The sequence below is a fragment of the Pieris rapae genome, chromosome 14, assembly GCF_905147795.1.
Source record: "Pieris rapae chromosome 14, ilPieRapa1.1, whole genome shotgun sequence".
NCBI lineage: Eukaryota > Metazoa > Arthropoda > Insecta > Lepidoptera > Pieridae > Pieris > Pieris rapae.
Window position 1 is genome coordinate 5,177,135 of NC_059522.1, and position 18,194 is coordinate 5,195,328.

At 33.2% G+C, this 18,194-nt stretch overlaps 2 protein-coding genes across 3 annotated transcripts; both read left to right on the top strand.

The window, feature by feature from the left end:
• Positions 1 to 150: 150 nt before the first annotated feature.
• On the top strand, positions 151 to 13,885 carry LOC110993046 (eukaryotic translation initiation factor 2-alpha kinase). Of its 2 annotated transcripts, none has more exons than XM_022259119.2 (15): positions 151 to 461; positions 814 to 931; positions 1,370 to 1,520; positions 2,012 to 2,189; positions 2,741 to 2,900; positions 3,772 to 3,912; positions 4,450 to 4,636; positions 5,306 to 5,765; positions 6,497 to 6,637; positions 7,189 to 7,359; positions 7,971 to 8,223; positions 8,972 to 9,133; positions 9,791 to 10,007; positions 10,851 to 11,044; positions 12,032 to 13,885. In XM_022259119.2, the coding sequence occupies exons 1-15, from the start codon at positions 316 to 318 to the stop codon at positions 12,167 to 12,169; spliced, it is 2,817 nt and encodes a 938-aa protein (XP_022114811.2). In that variant the 5' UTR covers positions 151 to 315; the 3' UTR covers positions 12,170 to 13,885. The 2 variants fall into 2 exon arrangements, with proteins under 2 accessions (XP_022114811.2, XP_022114813.2); XM_022259121.2 differs by having other exon boundaries at positions 7,189 to 7,353.
• A 1,003-nt stretch (positions 13,886 to 14,888) lies between these two features.
• On the top strand, positions 14,889 to 17,857 carry LOC123689749 (regucalcin-like; the record flags this gene model as incomplete). Its single annotated transcript, XM_045631169.1, has 5 exons — positions 14,889 to 15,066; positions 15,456 to 15,653; positions 15,900 to 16,115; positions 16,631 to 16,758; positions 17,468 to 17,857. Coding segments are annotated over 5 exons (969 nt in total), but the record flags the coding sequence as incomplete, so codon positions are not given.
• Between the last annotated feature and the right edge of the window lie 337 nt (positions 17,858 to 18,194).

Here is an 18,194-nt window from a genome sequence, read left to right on the forward strand (position 1 = left end):
CGACAGGTTAAAAATAATTGTAGACATGTGCGTGACGTGACTATGGTAATCGTAATTATTAAAATTAATTGTCGTAATCTATGGTAAATAAATTCTTAGCATACCATATGTATGAGTCATATTTTTGACAGTGACGTCTAATAGTTTTTAAACTTTACGTGGACCTGTGTGAGTGTTCAGCAGTCATCTGTGTTGTTTGGTTTTTTCAAGTCCAAACTTGTCTTGTATTTTGTAACGAAAGTTTCGTATAATAAAAAAATAATAAACACCCGTAAGAAGGGTTGCGATGTCCAAATATAATTTTGCAATAATAATATGTCGGACTGGTATTGGCGGGTGATTGCCTTCAAGGCGGCTTTCGTACTTACATGTTTTGTTTCTTATCTTAAAGCTGATGAAACCATACAAAAATTACCCTTCTGTAATCCTCACACTGCTAAAGATGCACCGGTATATGATGAGTAAGTAGCTAATGCCAAAGATACGTAATTATTTTCAGATTTATTTTGTCTATATTCTAATCATATTTATTTATATTTTTGTATAGAATTTGGATTAGTAGTAAAACTTTTTCAAAACACATGTAACTAAATATTATTATATGGTTGTTTTTAAGTAAGAGTATGGTAAAAAAAATTCTGGTCATTTACAATGAATCAAATACTAATAGGATTACTACTGACCTTGATGGATTATCTAACAATGCACAAACATTTTTCATTCTCTATTTTATTACTTCCATTGAGACTCTGATTTTACATCTAATTATACTAAAAATTATTATTATAAATAATATAAAACTGATAATTTTAGCTTAGTGCTTGTGAGTACCATAGATGGCCGATTGTCTGCATTTTCAACTGACAATGGAAACCAAGCATGGGCGCTAGATACTCAACCTCTTTTATCATCTACTCTCCATCATGTAGAGGTAAGATACTTCAATGTACCATTAATAAGGTAATCTGTTTCTGGTTCAGAAAAAAATTTATTAAACAAATCTGCTTGGTAAATAAAAAGCTGTCTTAGCTTTTCTAGAACACCATACAATTCATGGCTAATATTGACTAAGTGAAAGTTGTTAAATATTCAACCTTCATAGTGAGTATATTTATTTAATATAACTTATACGAGACCAATTTAAATATATTATATGATTAATTTATATTTTTTCTTAGCTACAATAATTTAGATTTCCTCGAAATTTTAAAAATTTACTAGTCATTTAAGGCACAAATTTGTCATCAATGAAAGTGGGAAAAATAATATTTTATTATTCATATATATAGTTTTCTGTTCTAGTATAATTTACAAAAAAAGAAAATCCTTCATCTATGACTGTTAGTAATGTGAATGTTTATTTTTTTAGCTCACGTCTGGTGGAAAATGGGTACGGTTAGTGCCATCTTTACGTGGTACTCTGTACAGTCTAAGCGGTGACACTCTGGAGCCATTGCCATTTAATGCTGATCAGTTGTTATCATCTTCGTTCAAATATTCTGATGACCTAGTTATTGCTGGTATGACTTATTGTCTCAAGAATTCTCATTGTTTTTATTTCTTTGCTTTGATATCCTCTTTTAGAAATATTTATGTCTTATAAAGTGTATCTTAATAAAGTATTAATTCACTTATTGTCTCTGAAAACCAATATTAAGATACAGAAGTGCTTTATGTTCATTGGTTTTTATTTATGTTTACTATTTTTAAACGTATTATTGTTTTTCACACTTGACTTTTAGATTGACCATAAATAATCAACTTTTATATGGTGACTAGTACATAGTAATATGATTAAGATATGGTAATTAATATTTTACAGATAAAGATATATACACATATCTATAATCAGTTAAAGACATGCAATAATTAAGATAAAATTTAAATGCAACATGTGAATATTTTACTAAAGTAAACATTGTTTTGTATAATTTATGCAGTCTACATCTGTTTATTGTAATAAGTTAAGGCAAGTAACCAAGGTTATAAATTAAAAAAAAAAATTCAACAGGTGCTAGAGAAACTCTTTGGTTGGGTATAGATGCCCACTCTGGTGCAACCATATATGAATGTGGCTCCTCTGGCTGTAACACAGAACAGCAGACAGCCAGTAGTGGTCGAGATATCCTTGTACTGAGACGTCACTCTAGTACCGTGAGAGCGTTAGATCCACGGAGTGGTACTGAGAAGTAAGGATTTCATATGCTGTTCGCATTCTTGAAGTTTAGATAAAACTTGGTAACTTGATTGGTTAATATAATTGGTTTTATAATGTGTTTCTAAACCTGAAATGTTTGTCCCATTGTTATACACACTTATCTGTGAATGTATTCAATATTGTGTTTCAAATTAAATAGTATGTTTTTTCACTCTTATTTATCTTATAAGTTTTATTTGGTACTATTAAGGGTTAAGAGTTGATACATACCCTAAGATTCAGAATCGAACTATGACTCCCACCCATATACGAAAATACTATACGTTTTTTACACAAGAAGTCAAATTAGCGTTATTAGTTGTAGTATTTTTACAGTTAAAACTTCGTGCTAGGTTGCGTCTCTGAATCTTAGCCTAAGAGACTTACCGCTTCTAAATCATTAAAGTGTTGGTAATAAATATACCGTATTGTACTGAGATCCTCGAAATTATTTTGGTGGGGTGTTTACTTAGGAACCGTTTTGAACCGGTTTTTGAACGCAAATTGATATTAATTTTAATGAATTGTATTTTATTTTACTAGATGGAACTTCAGCGTAGCAGAACACCAACTGGCAATGAGCAGAAGAGAATGTGTGGGTAAACCGAAACCTTCTAGCCCTTTAGCTATCGCCGTCGCGTTGCCGGAAGGAGTTGTAGCCGTCAGACATCCGGAATCACATATTTTGATATGGCAACACAAGGTAAACCACTACTTTTAGATGTTTTTAAGAATATTACTATATAATCATCAACAGACTTTGTACTTCTGTTTAATTCAATATGGATCCCACATGAGCCGAAGTACTTTCACATGTTTTTTTTTTAATTGAATAGGGGGCGGACGGGCAGGCTCACCTAATGTTAAGTGATACCACCGCCCATGGAAACAATGCCAGAGGGCTCGCAAGTGCGTTGCCGGCCTAAATGTTGAAGCGCATTTAGTAATTTTCACGGTTTTTGTACCAACGGTTTTATGATAATTATCTTTTGAACCCATTAATGTATCCAACGTTGTTTGTGCTCAGCATGGTTAGCTAGAAGCACTTTAGTTTCTACATCGTCAAAAATTTTCGTGGAATTATTAGTAATTCTAGTATTTTCCATTCTTGCAAAGGTTATAAAGTTCATTTGAACCATACGGAGACGTGTGAGACGGCAGAAACGAATATATAAAACAATGATTGTATTAGATTATTATTGATTTTTATGTTATGAGAGAATTCGCCTAAACAACGTTATATATCCCATATTTAATGCAAAATAAATAAATAAATAAATATTACAGTAATTAAGTTACGCAGCTATCAAATTGTTCTAAGCGGTTAGGGTAATTATATTGTTATAAGTGAATAAAGAAAAACGCTTTTAACGGATTGAAGTTATGTATTATTGTAAACTTATAATTATTTAAAATTATGAGTTTACAATAATACATACCTCAATCCGTTAAAAAAGTGTTTTTCTTTAAATGTGTAAAAGTTATGTTAATAGAAGAATAGAAATAAGAAACAGAAGAAATAAAAAACAATATTATGAATAAATAAATATTTTTATGTGCAATTTCTATTACAGCTAGAAGCGCCAGTAGCCAATATGTGGCGTGTTCAGGGCGGAGTCGTACAACACATGGATGTATTATGGCAAGCCGCTCATGCTGTTGCCGATGTGAAGAATTCAGCACCGTCCCTTTACCTGGGAATACATAATACACAGGTATGAGTACTTACAGTGTTCCACAACTGAGTGCTTCACTACCACTGGTGGAACCATCTGCTCACTGAGAAGAAAGAGTGTACCAATTCTTAAAAGGCCGGCAACTCAATTGCGATCATTTAACGTTAGTTGAGCCTTCTGCCCGTTTGCCTACTATTACATAAAAACCTTTATTCTTTAGGAAACCTAAGTTATATAACTTTATATTTTAATGTTATATAAATAATAATAATAATAATAGCCTTTTTTATCGGACATTTCGGCGTATTCTTTATTTTTATTTTTCGTAGATTGATTCTTTCTTCCATTTCTGGTTGTCCGCTTGCCAGGTGGCAAAGGCCTCCTCCAATCTACTCCATTCTGGCCTTTCTAAGGCCACTCTACCCCATGTTGTTCCCTAACCTGGGTAGAGTTTGTTTACTGTTTTCTTTATAATGTTGTTTTTTATTTATTTTTGGAGGGTTTCGGTCTAATGTTATATATAAGACATTAAATAAAATATACTTGGTCAAATAATAATACAGACAATTCTTGCAGTTATACATCCAAGAAAGCGCCCTCTATGCTGAGAAACTGGCAACCTCTATGTCCACAAAGCCGCTGCCGTGGAAGGTGAAGCAATCCCGACCACTCATAGGGGACGACAAGGCGTTACAACCCTTACCTGATGCTGACCAGAATACGTTGTCCATTGTCAGTTTATATGGCAACACTGGGGTTCAAGGTAATTTATGTAGAAGCTGTGTCATTTTATATTAAGTGTTTCGTTTGACGTCCGTCTATTATGAGAGTAAATCGCTTCCGCTTCCGCCCAAATCGCTAGTATCCGACCCTTTCCGCCAACCTAATACCGCCGCCAGCGCCCAGCGTTCGAAACTGGAACTAATTTTTTACCGCGCTAAAGCAAGCCACCAGAATTCTTGTTCATTGTTTGTCTCAAAATAAGAGATCTGGTTCTATATATTAAATATGGTTTATTGTTAACTCGGTGGAGTTTAAATCATTTTGTGTTTATTATGTTTAAAAACCATTTTAAAGTTTTAATACTAACTGTGCCTACATTTTGCGTGTGTGCAAGTATTCGGGTTGACTCAGATTTAGGAAGAAATATTTAAAAAAATTGTCAAACTATAATTTTCAAGCATTTGTTACTTTATTATTTTTGATATTTTATTTTAATATGTCAAGTGACGGCGTACTGGAACTCCTCCTTACAATTTCCTAGTACACCAAAAATATTGGCGGACAATTTCTTGCCAGTTCTTCCGCCCGCTTAAAGAAATTTCACATAACCGGTGTTTGATGTAAATTTAGATTTTAGTTTTTTTTATATTGACATTCAGAACTGTACATATTTACCAATATGGAAATATTTTTGAATTAATAATTGCAGATAACCAAGGTTTCTTCCTATACCTGCAAGATACCTGCGACCAAGCAGTTCAAGTATCCGAAGATGCCCTACCCGGCCCTGAAATAGTACTTCCGAACATCAGTGACGATCAGCTAAGCCATCACCACGTGCACGTCCACGTCTACTCTCTCTGGTTCTGGTGGAAGGAGGTCCTACTCATCGCGATCAGTTCAGCGCTTTTAATGAACTTGCTGATATGGCCGAGGTTCTTTGCAGCAAAAATCAGGCCGATAACGCCATTGCCGGTTAACCAGGAAGTGATCGTCGTGGAAAGGCACTATGAGAGGCAGACTCCCATGGTGGAGTATTCTGGGAGATACGAAAATGACTTTACGCCTCTGAGATGTCTTGGAAGGGGTGGATTCGGTGTGGTTTTTGAGGCTAGAAATAATATCGACCATTGTTCCTATGCGGTTAAGAGGATAACGCTGCCGAGGAGGTAGGCGTTTTCTATTGTATTTTTCTTTTATTCAAAAAACATTATTTTAGCCACTATTCAATTACTTAAGGTCTGCTAGTATGAGAAAAATTATATCTTAATAATTGACACAAAATATTTACTTACATTGGAACAAAACGTAATCTTAACTTCGTGGTACATTCATAAAGAAAATGCAATATTGATTTACAATATCTTAGTTAATCTTTTCTTAGTACAGGTTTTGCATTCATTATAAGTAACTTGCAAATACTTGATGGAAAATAAAACGTCGAAATTTGATAAATTAAAAAAAAAATAACATGATTATATTTTAATTTACGATTTGCTGTCTGTCTATATTCTGCCAAACTCAAACTCAAATCTTTATTGCATTCCTTATATAAATATTTTACACGTTATAATTTATTACAATAAGGACCTTGGTTAGGCACAGCAATGTTGTGGGAGGGCTCCACCATAGTTAATACATTTCTATTCTTACAAGATACATTATTTATTTGCATTAACTTCACATCGCGAAAAGGAGAATGTACTTAACATTATCAATAAACTTAACTTTTATAAAAGAAATTAAAGTATCGGTCAGATACTCTGTAACAGTGTAAACACTTCTTATATAATAATTTCCATAAAGATTTTCACCTTCTAATTTGACATGGTCTATGGTCGGTCGGTTATCAGTACTCATAACAAGAAAATTGACGTTTAAATTCTTGTCCATTTAACAGAGAATCACGTCGCGAACGTGTATTACGAGAAGTGAGGGCTCTAGCTAAACTGGAACATGAACATATAGTCCGTTACTTCAACGCGTGGCTCGAGGAACCGCCGCTGAGGTGGCAGGAAGAAAGAGATGCTTACTGGCTACGGTAAGTTTAACCATGTTGTAAAACAAAGTGTTATTATCATTACAAGTATTAATCACTAGTAGAATCTAGTTCGCTGATTTCCAGTTTTCGTTATAGCCTGTCGTATATACTTATCATGTTATACTTCCACCCGGTGTTTGAACGCCCCACTAACATTAATAAATGACTTGATACGTGTAAAAGAAAAACTTGGCGATTAATAAGAGTGGCGGAGAGTTTATTGCCAGTTATTCTCTTCTGTTCTACGCTCATGATATGAGAACTGGCAGAAATGTAAAATTAGAAGCATTTAATGTATATTTCTTTTACGTTCATAAGTGTACATTATGTGACCTACATGAATAAATGATTTTTGAATTTTTAACCTGTTTTTTGAGTTGTGGTGTTGGTTTGTTAATATGTAACAGTTGAAATGTTTTCAAACAAATTAACGGAATATTGTCATCGTGATAAACGTATCAATGCTATTATAGAAAAATCTGACTATTAAAGAAACAATTGACTATATTTTATTTATTTACATTTATTGAGGGTAGTTACATAATTTATAGGGAATTGGGAGGTATTTCAATGGGCATGTCTGAGGACTGTACATCTCCACTGCCGAGAAAAGACAAGTCGCCAAAGGGTGATGCAGTTACGCTAAATATCCACAAGAGCGTAGACGATTGCATTGATGCACTTGATTTTGGGAAGAAACTCGGTGAACCAAAGAGGTTGAGGTTTGTTCATACTACTGCTTTTTAGGAATTTCAATGTTTTCCTTAATATATATAACAAGTTCCTTTCTTCTACTATCGTGTGTAATAAATTGCTTACTTAATAAAAACAAACGTACATTTGATTAATTGAATCGTAAAAATATTATATCTGATTATCAATATATTGTATTGTCTTTTATTAACATAACTTTTACACATTTAAAGAAAACCACTTTTTTACGGATTATAGTTATGTGTTATTGTATTTAAACTTATAATTAGAGATTTTAATTTGGATGGGATCCAATAATATCCAAATTAAAATCTCAAAATAAACAATCCGCGAAAATGGAGGACACCGTGAGCAATTTCTGCAAAAACCCTACATCTTTTAGTCGATACCAACTCCGGGGAAATAAATACAGATAACACAACATTTTCTACAGCTGTAATACTTTTTGACATTCAACACCTTTGTCTTCAGTCACCGTGACCACTCACGCTGTAAAGCACGCGAAACGTCGGTTTAAATTTAAAATTATGTCTAAATAATTATAAGTTTAAATACAATAATACATAACTATAATCCGTAAAAAAGTGTTTTTCTTTAAATATCAATATATTGTTTACAGGTCACTAAGCTGCAATGATTCATTTAGTATAATTTTTGACGATAACGCATCGAAGGACGTGCACGTGACATCGACCACGCCCAAATCACGCGAAGCCACGCCCACTTCCAAAAAAGCAACTGATGACGATTCGTTCATTGTATTTGCGAATTCGGAACATTCCAAAGAATTATCTGAGGCTAGAGATGTCACCAATAAAAAATTGGATAAAATAATGGAATGTGATGGATATTCGAAGGGAAAAAAGAAAAAGGTAATTATTATATTCTTTTATTATTATTTTAAATATGTTAAGAGTTTTAGTACAAAATAAGGACAGTTTCAAAAAAAGCTATACTAAGAAATTCTAGTAATTTAGACGTTTCTTTCTATAGAAAACCAAAGGCGTGGAACGTGTTGCCCCTTTCATTACTTTTCCTTTATCTTTTCAAAATAGTGTACAACTATAAAACATGAGTTCATATTCTACAGTCGGTGGTTAAATAAGACAGGCTCTCCTAAAGAAACACTTAACATCAGATGGGATTGTAGTCTGTCCAGTTCTGTAGAAAAAAAATAACTTTTTTTTCTAAAGTTTTAGATATAAGATACTAGCGACCCGCCCCGGCTTCGCACGGGTGCAATGCTGATGAAAAGCACGTTTTTATTAAGTAGTTATTTTCCTCGCTAGAGTACTTATATTATACGCGTCCGATCGCGTGTACTATGTGTACATTATTTTGATAAATCTTGTGAAGCCTGCGTTTGAAATGTAAGCGGAAAAAAATTAATTATTTACGACATTAGAAACCTCTTAATAGATGTTATTATACATATAAACCTTCCTCTTCAATCATTCTATCTATAAAAAAAACCGCATCAAAATTCGTTGCGCAGTTTTAAAGATTTAAGCATAGATAGAAACAGAGAAAGCGATTTTGTTTTATACTATGTAGTGATGCGTCTGTTACAGTTTAAAATGTCTTACTTATAAAGTTTTCTCATGTCCTTACTTATAAAAGGGTCATACACGTCACTGGTCTCTTGACATGGTGGTCCGGAGCAATGAGGAAACACCCCAAGGCAGTAAAATGTACCTCTACATACAAATGCAGTTATGTCTGCGAGACAGTTTGCATGACTGGCTCCGGAATAATCGGTCCTGGGAGTCTCGGAGGGATAAAGTGAGTTCTCTATACTGTATTATTAATAGTCTATTCTTGGTTTTTTTTTATTTATTTACACAATAATTTACGATTTTTGTAAACGAAAAAATAATACATACAAAAATTTTAGGGTAATTTTTGCGTAATTATACAATTATTATTTAAGTAATATTTGAAAGGGAAGTTTAATTAAAATCAGTTTAATTGCACAGTGGAAACCATATTTTTTTTATTTATCCTTATAATATTCTCTTTTGCTACTATTCTTTGTTTTCTAGTTTTTATTATTCATGTAGAAAACAGGCCTCAAAATTTTTATGAAAAGTACAAAGTATTAATTAAGGGTTATTTATCAGGTGTATGTTCGTGTGATAAATAAAGAGAAGTTTTATCTTTGCCATATCAGTAAAATTTTCCTTCCTTCTGCAAAAACCAACTGAAGTTCAGCCACCATTTTTCATAACTAATAACCAAAAACATTAACCCAATAATTAATAACTAGAAATCAAATAATTTCTCGTAATTTTATTATTAACTTATATAAAGTTTAAATTGTTTTTTTTAAAACATTTATATTAATACTACAATTTAGATAAAAGAGTTTGTAACTTATACTGTAATGTGGTAAACTTTAATAAATACATAAATCGGTAACTGATATATTTATAATTTTAGGTCAAAACGCTTTTTAGTCAAATAGTATCTGCAGTTGAATACGTCCATTTAGCGGGTTTAATCCATCGAGATTTGAAACCCAGTAATATTTTCTTCGCGCCGGACGGCAAAGTAAAAGTTGGGGATTTTGGCCTCGTCACAGCTATGGGCGACAATTCACAGGATGGAGAAGGAACTGAACAAATGAACATGCATGCGCCACATACTTATCGAGTCGGTGAGTAAGAACTACCCCATTGTGAGGAGTTTTATCCAGAAATGCAATTCGTAATTTTTAAAAGCCATGAAAAAAATTATCTCAGCGTTTATTAATAATAATAATAGTCTTTATATTTAAACAAATTTCCATTTTAATCCTCTTCTAGTGTATATGTGTGCCCTTTGTTGGCAAAGGCCTCCAAATCCTGCGATTCCTCCCGGCACTGTGCCACTCTCTGCCATGTACCACCTGCTGTTTCTTAAATGTAGACCACCTTCTGAGTTGTCTCACTCTTTTGCGTTAGCTGTACCTTGGCGTTTATTAATATACAGCATATAAAATATATTTAATGTTTATCGATTATCGATAATCGATTATTATGGTCAGTTCAATAGTAACAAATTCTATGTGATATAGATATATGTGTCTTAGACTTAATAATGCGCCTCAAATATCATAAGCCATTCGGTGGTAATAAAACTTTTACAAGTACAATGATTCTTCAATTAAAAAATTGCCTTTGATTTTGACTTTGTAATAATCTACGTTTCAAAATGGCATTTATAAAAAACTGCCATTTGAAACGTGTGAATAAGGTGAAACATGGTTATTAGAAAAATCTTTGGGTGTAAGTAAATACGTTGTAATAAGTATTAACTCCTGATTGGATTCCAATTAATGGGACATAGAATTTGTGTTTCCATATGAAATTCCATATGAACTTTTCTCTCAGCAATTATACGAAGATTTTTTGACCTTTGGAAAGATTAGTTCGGGATTCAATCCCGAATTCCTCCCTATTTTAGAAACAGCCACGATACGTATATAAGTTAAAAAAACCTTACATTCTTACATTTTCAGGTACTCATCTATACATGTCGCCCGAACAACTTCTAGGGCTGCCATACAGCTACAAAGTGGACATTTACTCGCTAGGGCTGGTCCTCTTCGAGTTGTTGCATCCTTTTGGCACCGAATCGGAAAGGGTCTCCTGCCTAATGAGGCTGCGGGATGGCCAGTACCCCAATCATTTTCAGCAGAATTATCCTAATGAGGTAACGCCAACGTACTTTTTAGATCTTTAGTGCGAGTATCACATATTTGGTACAATAATAGTATGCCGAAATATAAAAAGATTAAATGTTATTTAATAGTTGCTTTATTTTCTAGATGAGAAAAATATTATTTAGAATTGTAAAGTGGGAACAAACCGTGATTCATGTGGTATCAAATTATTTCAGTATAATTAGTATTATTACTATTTTCTTGTGTAGCCAAGTGCACATTTCAAGGATCGTCATGCTCACTCAAATGTCATTGCTTGTGGCGGCGTCCATGCGTCGGGTTGTCTCTCTCCCTAAAATATGGCGAGGGGGCCAATGGCTGGCCATGCGTCATACTCGTGAACGGGTGCTACTTGTGGTGACTGGTCGTACTTGAATTCGTGTTTGCGGTGATATTAGTTGTTTATACTACGTCTTTGCGTGTTGTTCTCACGAGTACGTAAGTGCGTGCTCCTATTTCACCATGCCTCCTGCTGATAGAGGACAAATCTTTGTTTTTAATTTTTTAATTTTTATTCTTTATTACTCAATATGTCATATGGAACATGGTGTAGTGGTTGCAGCTCCTTACAAGCATTGTGTAAAAAAAAACTTGGCGATTAAAAAGAGTGGCGGAGAGTTTATTGCCAGTTCTTCTCTTCCGTTCTACGCCCTTGATTTGAGAACTGGCAGTAAATGTAAAATTAAATTCATTTAATATTTCTTTTTTTGACGTTCATAAGTGTACATTGTTACCTACATGAATAAATAAATTTTGAATTTGAATTTGAATTAGATTTACTTAAATATATGCCTTAATAAAAGTATTGACGATCCTATTTTAAGAGATATATTTCGTGATCGAAGTGTTCCAAAAATTTAACTCATTGTTGTTCGGATACAAACAAATGTCTCTTGGTTTTTATAATTTAACTTAAGTATAATTAAAAATTATCTTTTTTAAGACTTATATGTGTAAATAAGCTTTATATATTTTAGACGGAGGTCCTAAAACTTATGTTAAGCTCGGACCCGAACCAGCGACCCACAGCGAGCGGAGTTAAAGCGCGTGCGCCACTCTACCAAGCGACAGACGAACAGTGGCATTTCACTTTACCCACACTCCTGTCTGGGTAAACGGTCAAAAATTATATCCAACCAACCGCGGGATCGACGTGGAAGCAAACCAAGATATATGAATTAGGGGCCGTTCAAGTATTACGTAAGCAGATATACTCCAATTTATCCCCCCCCCCCTTCCTGTCAGTAGAAGTAAGCGAAAGTGTCAAAAATAATAGTACGTACGTACAACGTATTTTTTTAGGAATCCACAGACTAAATGTATTGTCGAATATTTTGTTTTCAAGCATAGACAATGTGTAGTTAACATGTGTAACAATGAAACCCCCCTCCCCCCTGTGTGTTTACGTAAAATATGTACGTACGTACGTATTCGAACGGCCCCTTAGTATTTAAACAATAGTTAGGATTAATTTTGGAAAAGGCTTGTTCGATTGAGGCGTTTAACCGTTTAATTGTCACCGTGTTATAAATGCGTGTTGAACTGTTTTTTTTTTCAAATAACATATGTACATTGTACATACAAATTTTAATAATCAATACACTGTTTCCGTTTTGCATTTTCTGAGTTGCGTAAAATGTTTTCCGGTCAGAGATTTTGTCCATGTCTATAATCTTTGGTCGATGACTCGTTGATAGTTTGTGTGGGAAAGTCAATTGAATTTAGTAATCTGTCATCTACTAAGTCTAAGTTAGACTGTCAAATTCGTATGCAAGTATTTGTATGGAAAATTTATTGATAAATACATTCTTTCATTTACTTGCTTTTATGTTGTGTATCTATATTAAAGGGCCTATTTAAAGAGGTCAAAATAAGTAGATATTAATAGTCCACATTAATTTAATTATTAATTTTTTAGCCAAAAGTAATTATATGCTAATGATTATTAGGCCAAATATACTGTCTAGTACATTACTTTTGTATGCGTATGGACCTAATAATTTCTTAATGTTATATGAGAACATTAGAAAAACGATTTTCTAATAATTATTTTTATTATAGCGTGCCTATAATTAATATTTTGCATATCTTTAACCAGTTAAACTATCACAGTAGTGTTTAAGATAGAAATTAATAATGAGCAATATTGTGTCAGTGCCTAAGTATAACAGACGTCTTGTCAGAAGTAATTGAGTTGTAAATTTATTTTACGTGTAATCATAAGGTATTTAACATTACTTCTTACATTTGTATGAACCCTGTATTGTATAAACCCTTTCTTGCGTGGTTACGCGGGAAACTATTTTTTTATTTGTCCACAGGGCAGGTCAAGGTATTTCGACCTTATCCCCATTTTGTCAAAAAAGTTTTGCACAGACCTATAAATTGTTCCATGACTGGCTTACAGTATTGAAAATTACTATGTCAAGCTCAACAGCTGCCGCCATCTTTAAATCACCTATTCAATTACAACTTAAGACGTTTGTTCGTAACTTGCGCATTGACACGTTCTATGATATAAGTATTAAGATGAATAAGACTGGTTTCTGAAGGAATGTTGGATTTTATGAATGTTTATGTAAACATTGTATTTTGTATAAAAAGTATGTAATACTTGTTATTTATTAGTTAATAGGCTACTTAGATCAATAAAAAAAAGATTTGCTTTTTTTAATGTATTTTTAAGGAAATTTGTGTCATTTGTGTTTTTAGTTCATTGCTTCACGAAAGTTAATTAACGTTATAACCACATCAACTGTGTTTTTATTTACGAAGAATTTTTGCGACTATAATAAGTACCGTGAGAGTCCTAATAAATGATATTAAGAGAACATTAGTATTTTTATTAAAAATTATGTAAATTAGGACAATAAAAAAATAAATAAAATACTGGCGCTATAACCTGTTTAAGTCTTGGCGGTCGAGCTTTGAAAGTCCAACGCGCATCAAGAACCAACTCGAGTTATTTCAAATAAATACCTCTCGAAGCAAAGACAACTAAAGAAACAATGTGATCTATGGTAGATCAGCTTGCTTCAACGCGAATAAGGTAGCCGCGATTAAATGCTATAGGTAGGTACACCATGTGAAAAATCGCCTTGAAGTTTAAATCAAAGACAAGCTAACAAAATTCTTGATTGTCACGCTCAAAAGAGTAAACGCACCATATCGCTTATAGTGAATTTTAATTTCCTCGATCATGTTAATCTAAATAAAGTAGTTCACGGCGTCATGGGTGTTTATGCGCTTAATTATTTCAACACTGCAGAAGGTATGATGGCTCTATGTGAGGTGGTTTTGGTTTTTGCATTTTTTCATACAAGCAAAATATTTGCACAACAACAAAATGTAAGTTGAGTTAAATGTAACCATAAATATAGTTTTATCAAACTGTAATAATATAAAACAGAAAGTTCCACTCAGTTGTAATGGATAAATGTTTTAGACAATAATATTTTTACGATGCAGATTAGGTATTAATATCGAATTATAAATTTAACCACTCTCGAATCAACTTGAACATAAACAGAAAATTTTATCCAAATCAGTACAGCTGTTTTGGGGAAATTCGAAAACACACACACAATCTGAGGATTTATAAGTAGGTCTCCACAGAACCAAAATCGACATGTCTGTATAGTATAGTTGTTTACCCATGCGTAGGTAGGACAGTAGCTATTAGGAAATCATGATTTTTAAAGCCTTCTCTTTTATACTGTGTGTGTGATTTTTATTTGACAAACTATTTCTTAGGTTGCAGTTGTTTCTTAGAGTAAAAACGGTTTATAAAACAATGATTATTATATTATATAGACAACGATACTTCAAAACCAAAACCAACAAGCAATCAAGCTTCATTATCAATTTGAAACGCTTGAATTCACGTCTGTCTCGGACGCTAAAAGCCCAGTATGGGACCCTGATGACAAAATTCTCTACTGGGTTGATGCTCTCAATCAGACTGTGCACGCACTAAACTACACCTCTAAACAACATTGGCATAAGCATATAGGTATGCACATATTTATTTAAAATCATTTAATTTAAGCACAAATATATTTAAAATAACAAACACATCACCTTAATCTATACTATCTTGTACATTTGCAAAATTTTACGAAACAGATGTTTAAACAAAAAACCCAAAACAAAATTTAAGTTAAAAAGTTAATCATTAAAAATTATTTTATTAAAAAATAAATTATGATTCTGACTGCTTGATTATTACCTACAAGTCTTAATCTACATCATAATTTACTGAGTTTTAGGTGTTTTTAAGGTTTAGTTTTAAAATGTTGGTTTTTTAAATTACTTTCTATATTCTAGAAGAATTGATTGCGTATGTGTGTGTGTAATATTAATATTTTTTAGGACTTATAAATAAATTTAAATTATTTACAGGTATGGGTGAGTTAAACGTAGTGCTGCCAATAGCAGGTAGTAAACGACTTCTACTTGGAATTCAATCTTTTGTCTATCTCTTTGATTGGGATGAACCATGTCCATTTTGTTTAAAGTATATAGCTGCATTGGATAAAGGCAGTCCTGGCAATATCCTCAATGAAGGAAAGGCTGACTCAAGGGGAAGGTTTTGGGGAGGTAGGTCTTACGTATCATTGAGTAACAGACACTAGAACGAAAATATTCTTAATAACCTTTAGTCATTAAAGTACATAATATACACATTTTGTAGGGAAAAGCGGGTATAATTAAATGATAATAAGTAACGCATTTGAAACACGACATCGTTAGCATCGCTAGTGGTAGTTACTGTAGGCGTTATGTACTGTCTAGTGTCTACTGTAGTAAAGTTAATGCTCTATGGTATTTTTTTTCATATACAAGGTACAAGAGGTCCTTTACATGGCAGTTCTATACTGCAGGATCTGGGCGCACTTTATAGTCTGGAACAGCCAAAGTTTGAACCTACAGTCCAGTTAAAACCAGTATCAGCAACCAATGGAATAACCTGGTCGCTTAATAATAGTATTTTATACTTCATTGACTCTGACACCAAGAAAATAGATGCGTTTGATTTTGATGTAGCCAAAGGAAGGATAAGTAAGACATAAATTGTATTTATAAAATCAGCGTAGATTCATTTCTGTAGTCTAAAGTAATTTAATGATTTCGATACTCGTAACTTGCCTTGCTTATATATTTTTATATGAGCTATAAGTGTGAATTTGTGGATTCAGTGTTGGCCTAGTTGGCCTAGTTCTAAGGACATGCGTTCGAACCACGAATGTCCACGGACTCCTCATGGATGGCGAGGAAATCGGCATGCCTAACTGATTAACTACTTGTCTATAAAAATATATCGAATCAAATACATATATCTGAAGCTATGAGATTGTGACGAGACTGGAGATTTTATGTGTGAAGTCATTATGAGTTACTCTTTAGTTAACTATAATATTTATTGAGGATTAAATATTGTATATTTAAGTACTGAGAGAGTTGCTAATAGGTTATAAAGTTATGTATAATAGAATATAAAAATGATTCGTTTGTATAATATGATGCTATTAGTAAATAAATTTAAATATTAAATAATATTTAACAATTTTCTTCAGGTAAACGTCGTACAATACTTAATTTTGCCGATTATAGTTTTATGAAAGCTTCAAGTAAACCTGTAGCCCACGCTTTGACCATAGATAGAAACGGATATCTTTGGGTCGCTCTAATGCATGGTGGAGCAGTAAGTGCTAAAAATGTTATGATTTCTAAGCCTAGAGCAGTGTTACCCAACCACACCCCCTTAGCTTACCTAAAATTATTATGCCCCACCCTTCTATATAACATACATAATTTATATAGAGTAACTTCAAGTAATATATTCAGTAATTGACTGAGGGGGTAAAGGGAAGGGGCGCAAATTTACGGCGGATCTCGTATCCTATGTTGTTTAGTTTTGGTAAAAATTAAGCTAGGCTTATAATACCAGAAAGCCTAGCCTAGAATACCTGTATTTAAATGTAATTGTTTACTTAAGAAATTATAGGTTGTAGGAAGAACTCACTAGGAAATTGTTAACGAAGCAATAAGTAAATTTTTAAAACATAATGAAAAACTGGAAAAAAACACCAAGTATTTTAATAAAGATTTTTCTATTTTAGTGAGATCGTTATGCTTGACATCACAGAGATTTTAAATTGAGTTCCAATTTGGCCAGTCTCAAGTCTCCACGTTGCGTTATATCCAGTTGATTTCGATTGCCCCCTTAACAATCAAATATCCCCCAACAGGGCGTGGTTACACTTTGGGAATCACTACCCTAGAGCATAAGACTAGAAGGCTGGCGATTTCATAGCGTTAATTTTAAATTAATTATGTCTGAACTCAAAGCCGCTTATTGACTTAATTCTAATCCACGAAAGATACATTTGGTGTAGTAAATATTTTTTCAGGTAATCAGGGTCAATCCTGAAACTAAGAAAATTGTGGGAAAATACAAATTGCCTGTATCTCGTATAACGTCATTAACGTGGGCGGGGCCACATTTAGAAGAATTAATTGTGACGACATCTCGACGGAATATGAAAAAAGACGAAATAGAAAAGCAACCACTGTCGGGCGCCCTGTACATTTTGCACAAACTTGGTACAGGAGGAGTGTCTGGTCATAAGCTGCGTTTTAATGATGCTGATATTTTCTAGTGTAACTTAAATTAGAAAATATAACGACCAATATATTCGATATATATGTGTATGATCCAAAAATAATGTTTAATATTTCTTTATATGTATTACATCATACGACGATGACCAATGCATCTATAATATACTTGTACCACTACACACTTGTTTCTACCAAAAATATACTTGCTTTCTTACTTACGTAGTAATTTTTGTGGCAGTTATGGCCAGGGCTTCCGCGCGCTATCATCCCTAAGGACGTTTCCTATGTGCACATTTAACATTCACTCCAACGGTACAGAAAAACATCGTGAGGACACCAAGTTTTCTTAGACACCAAAAGTCGATGCGGTGTGTCATACACAGGAGTCTGATCACCTACTTGACTTTATTAGATTGACAGATGATCATGAAACAGATTCAGAAACCTGAAGCCCAGACCTAAAAAGGTGGTAGCGCCACTGATTTTATAAAGTACTTCTAATACCGCATGTGTTGG

Excerpts from the sequence above, each read along its gene's own strand:
- LOC110993046 (XM_022259119.2), top strand. The coding sequence starts at position 316 with ATGTCGGACTGGTATTGGCGGGTGATTGCCTTCAAGGCGGCTTTCGTA. Across the intron at positions 2,190-2,740 it reads CCACGGAGTGGTACTGAGAA|ATGGAACTTCAGCGTAGCAG; the intron begins GTAAGGATTTCA and ends TTATTTTACTAG. Across the intron at positions 9,134-9,790 it reads GGGAGTCTCGGAGGGATAAA|GTCAAAACGCTTTTTAGTCA; the intron begins GTGAGTTCTCTA and ends TTATAATTTTAG.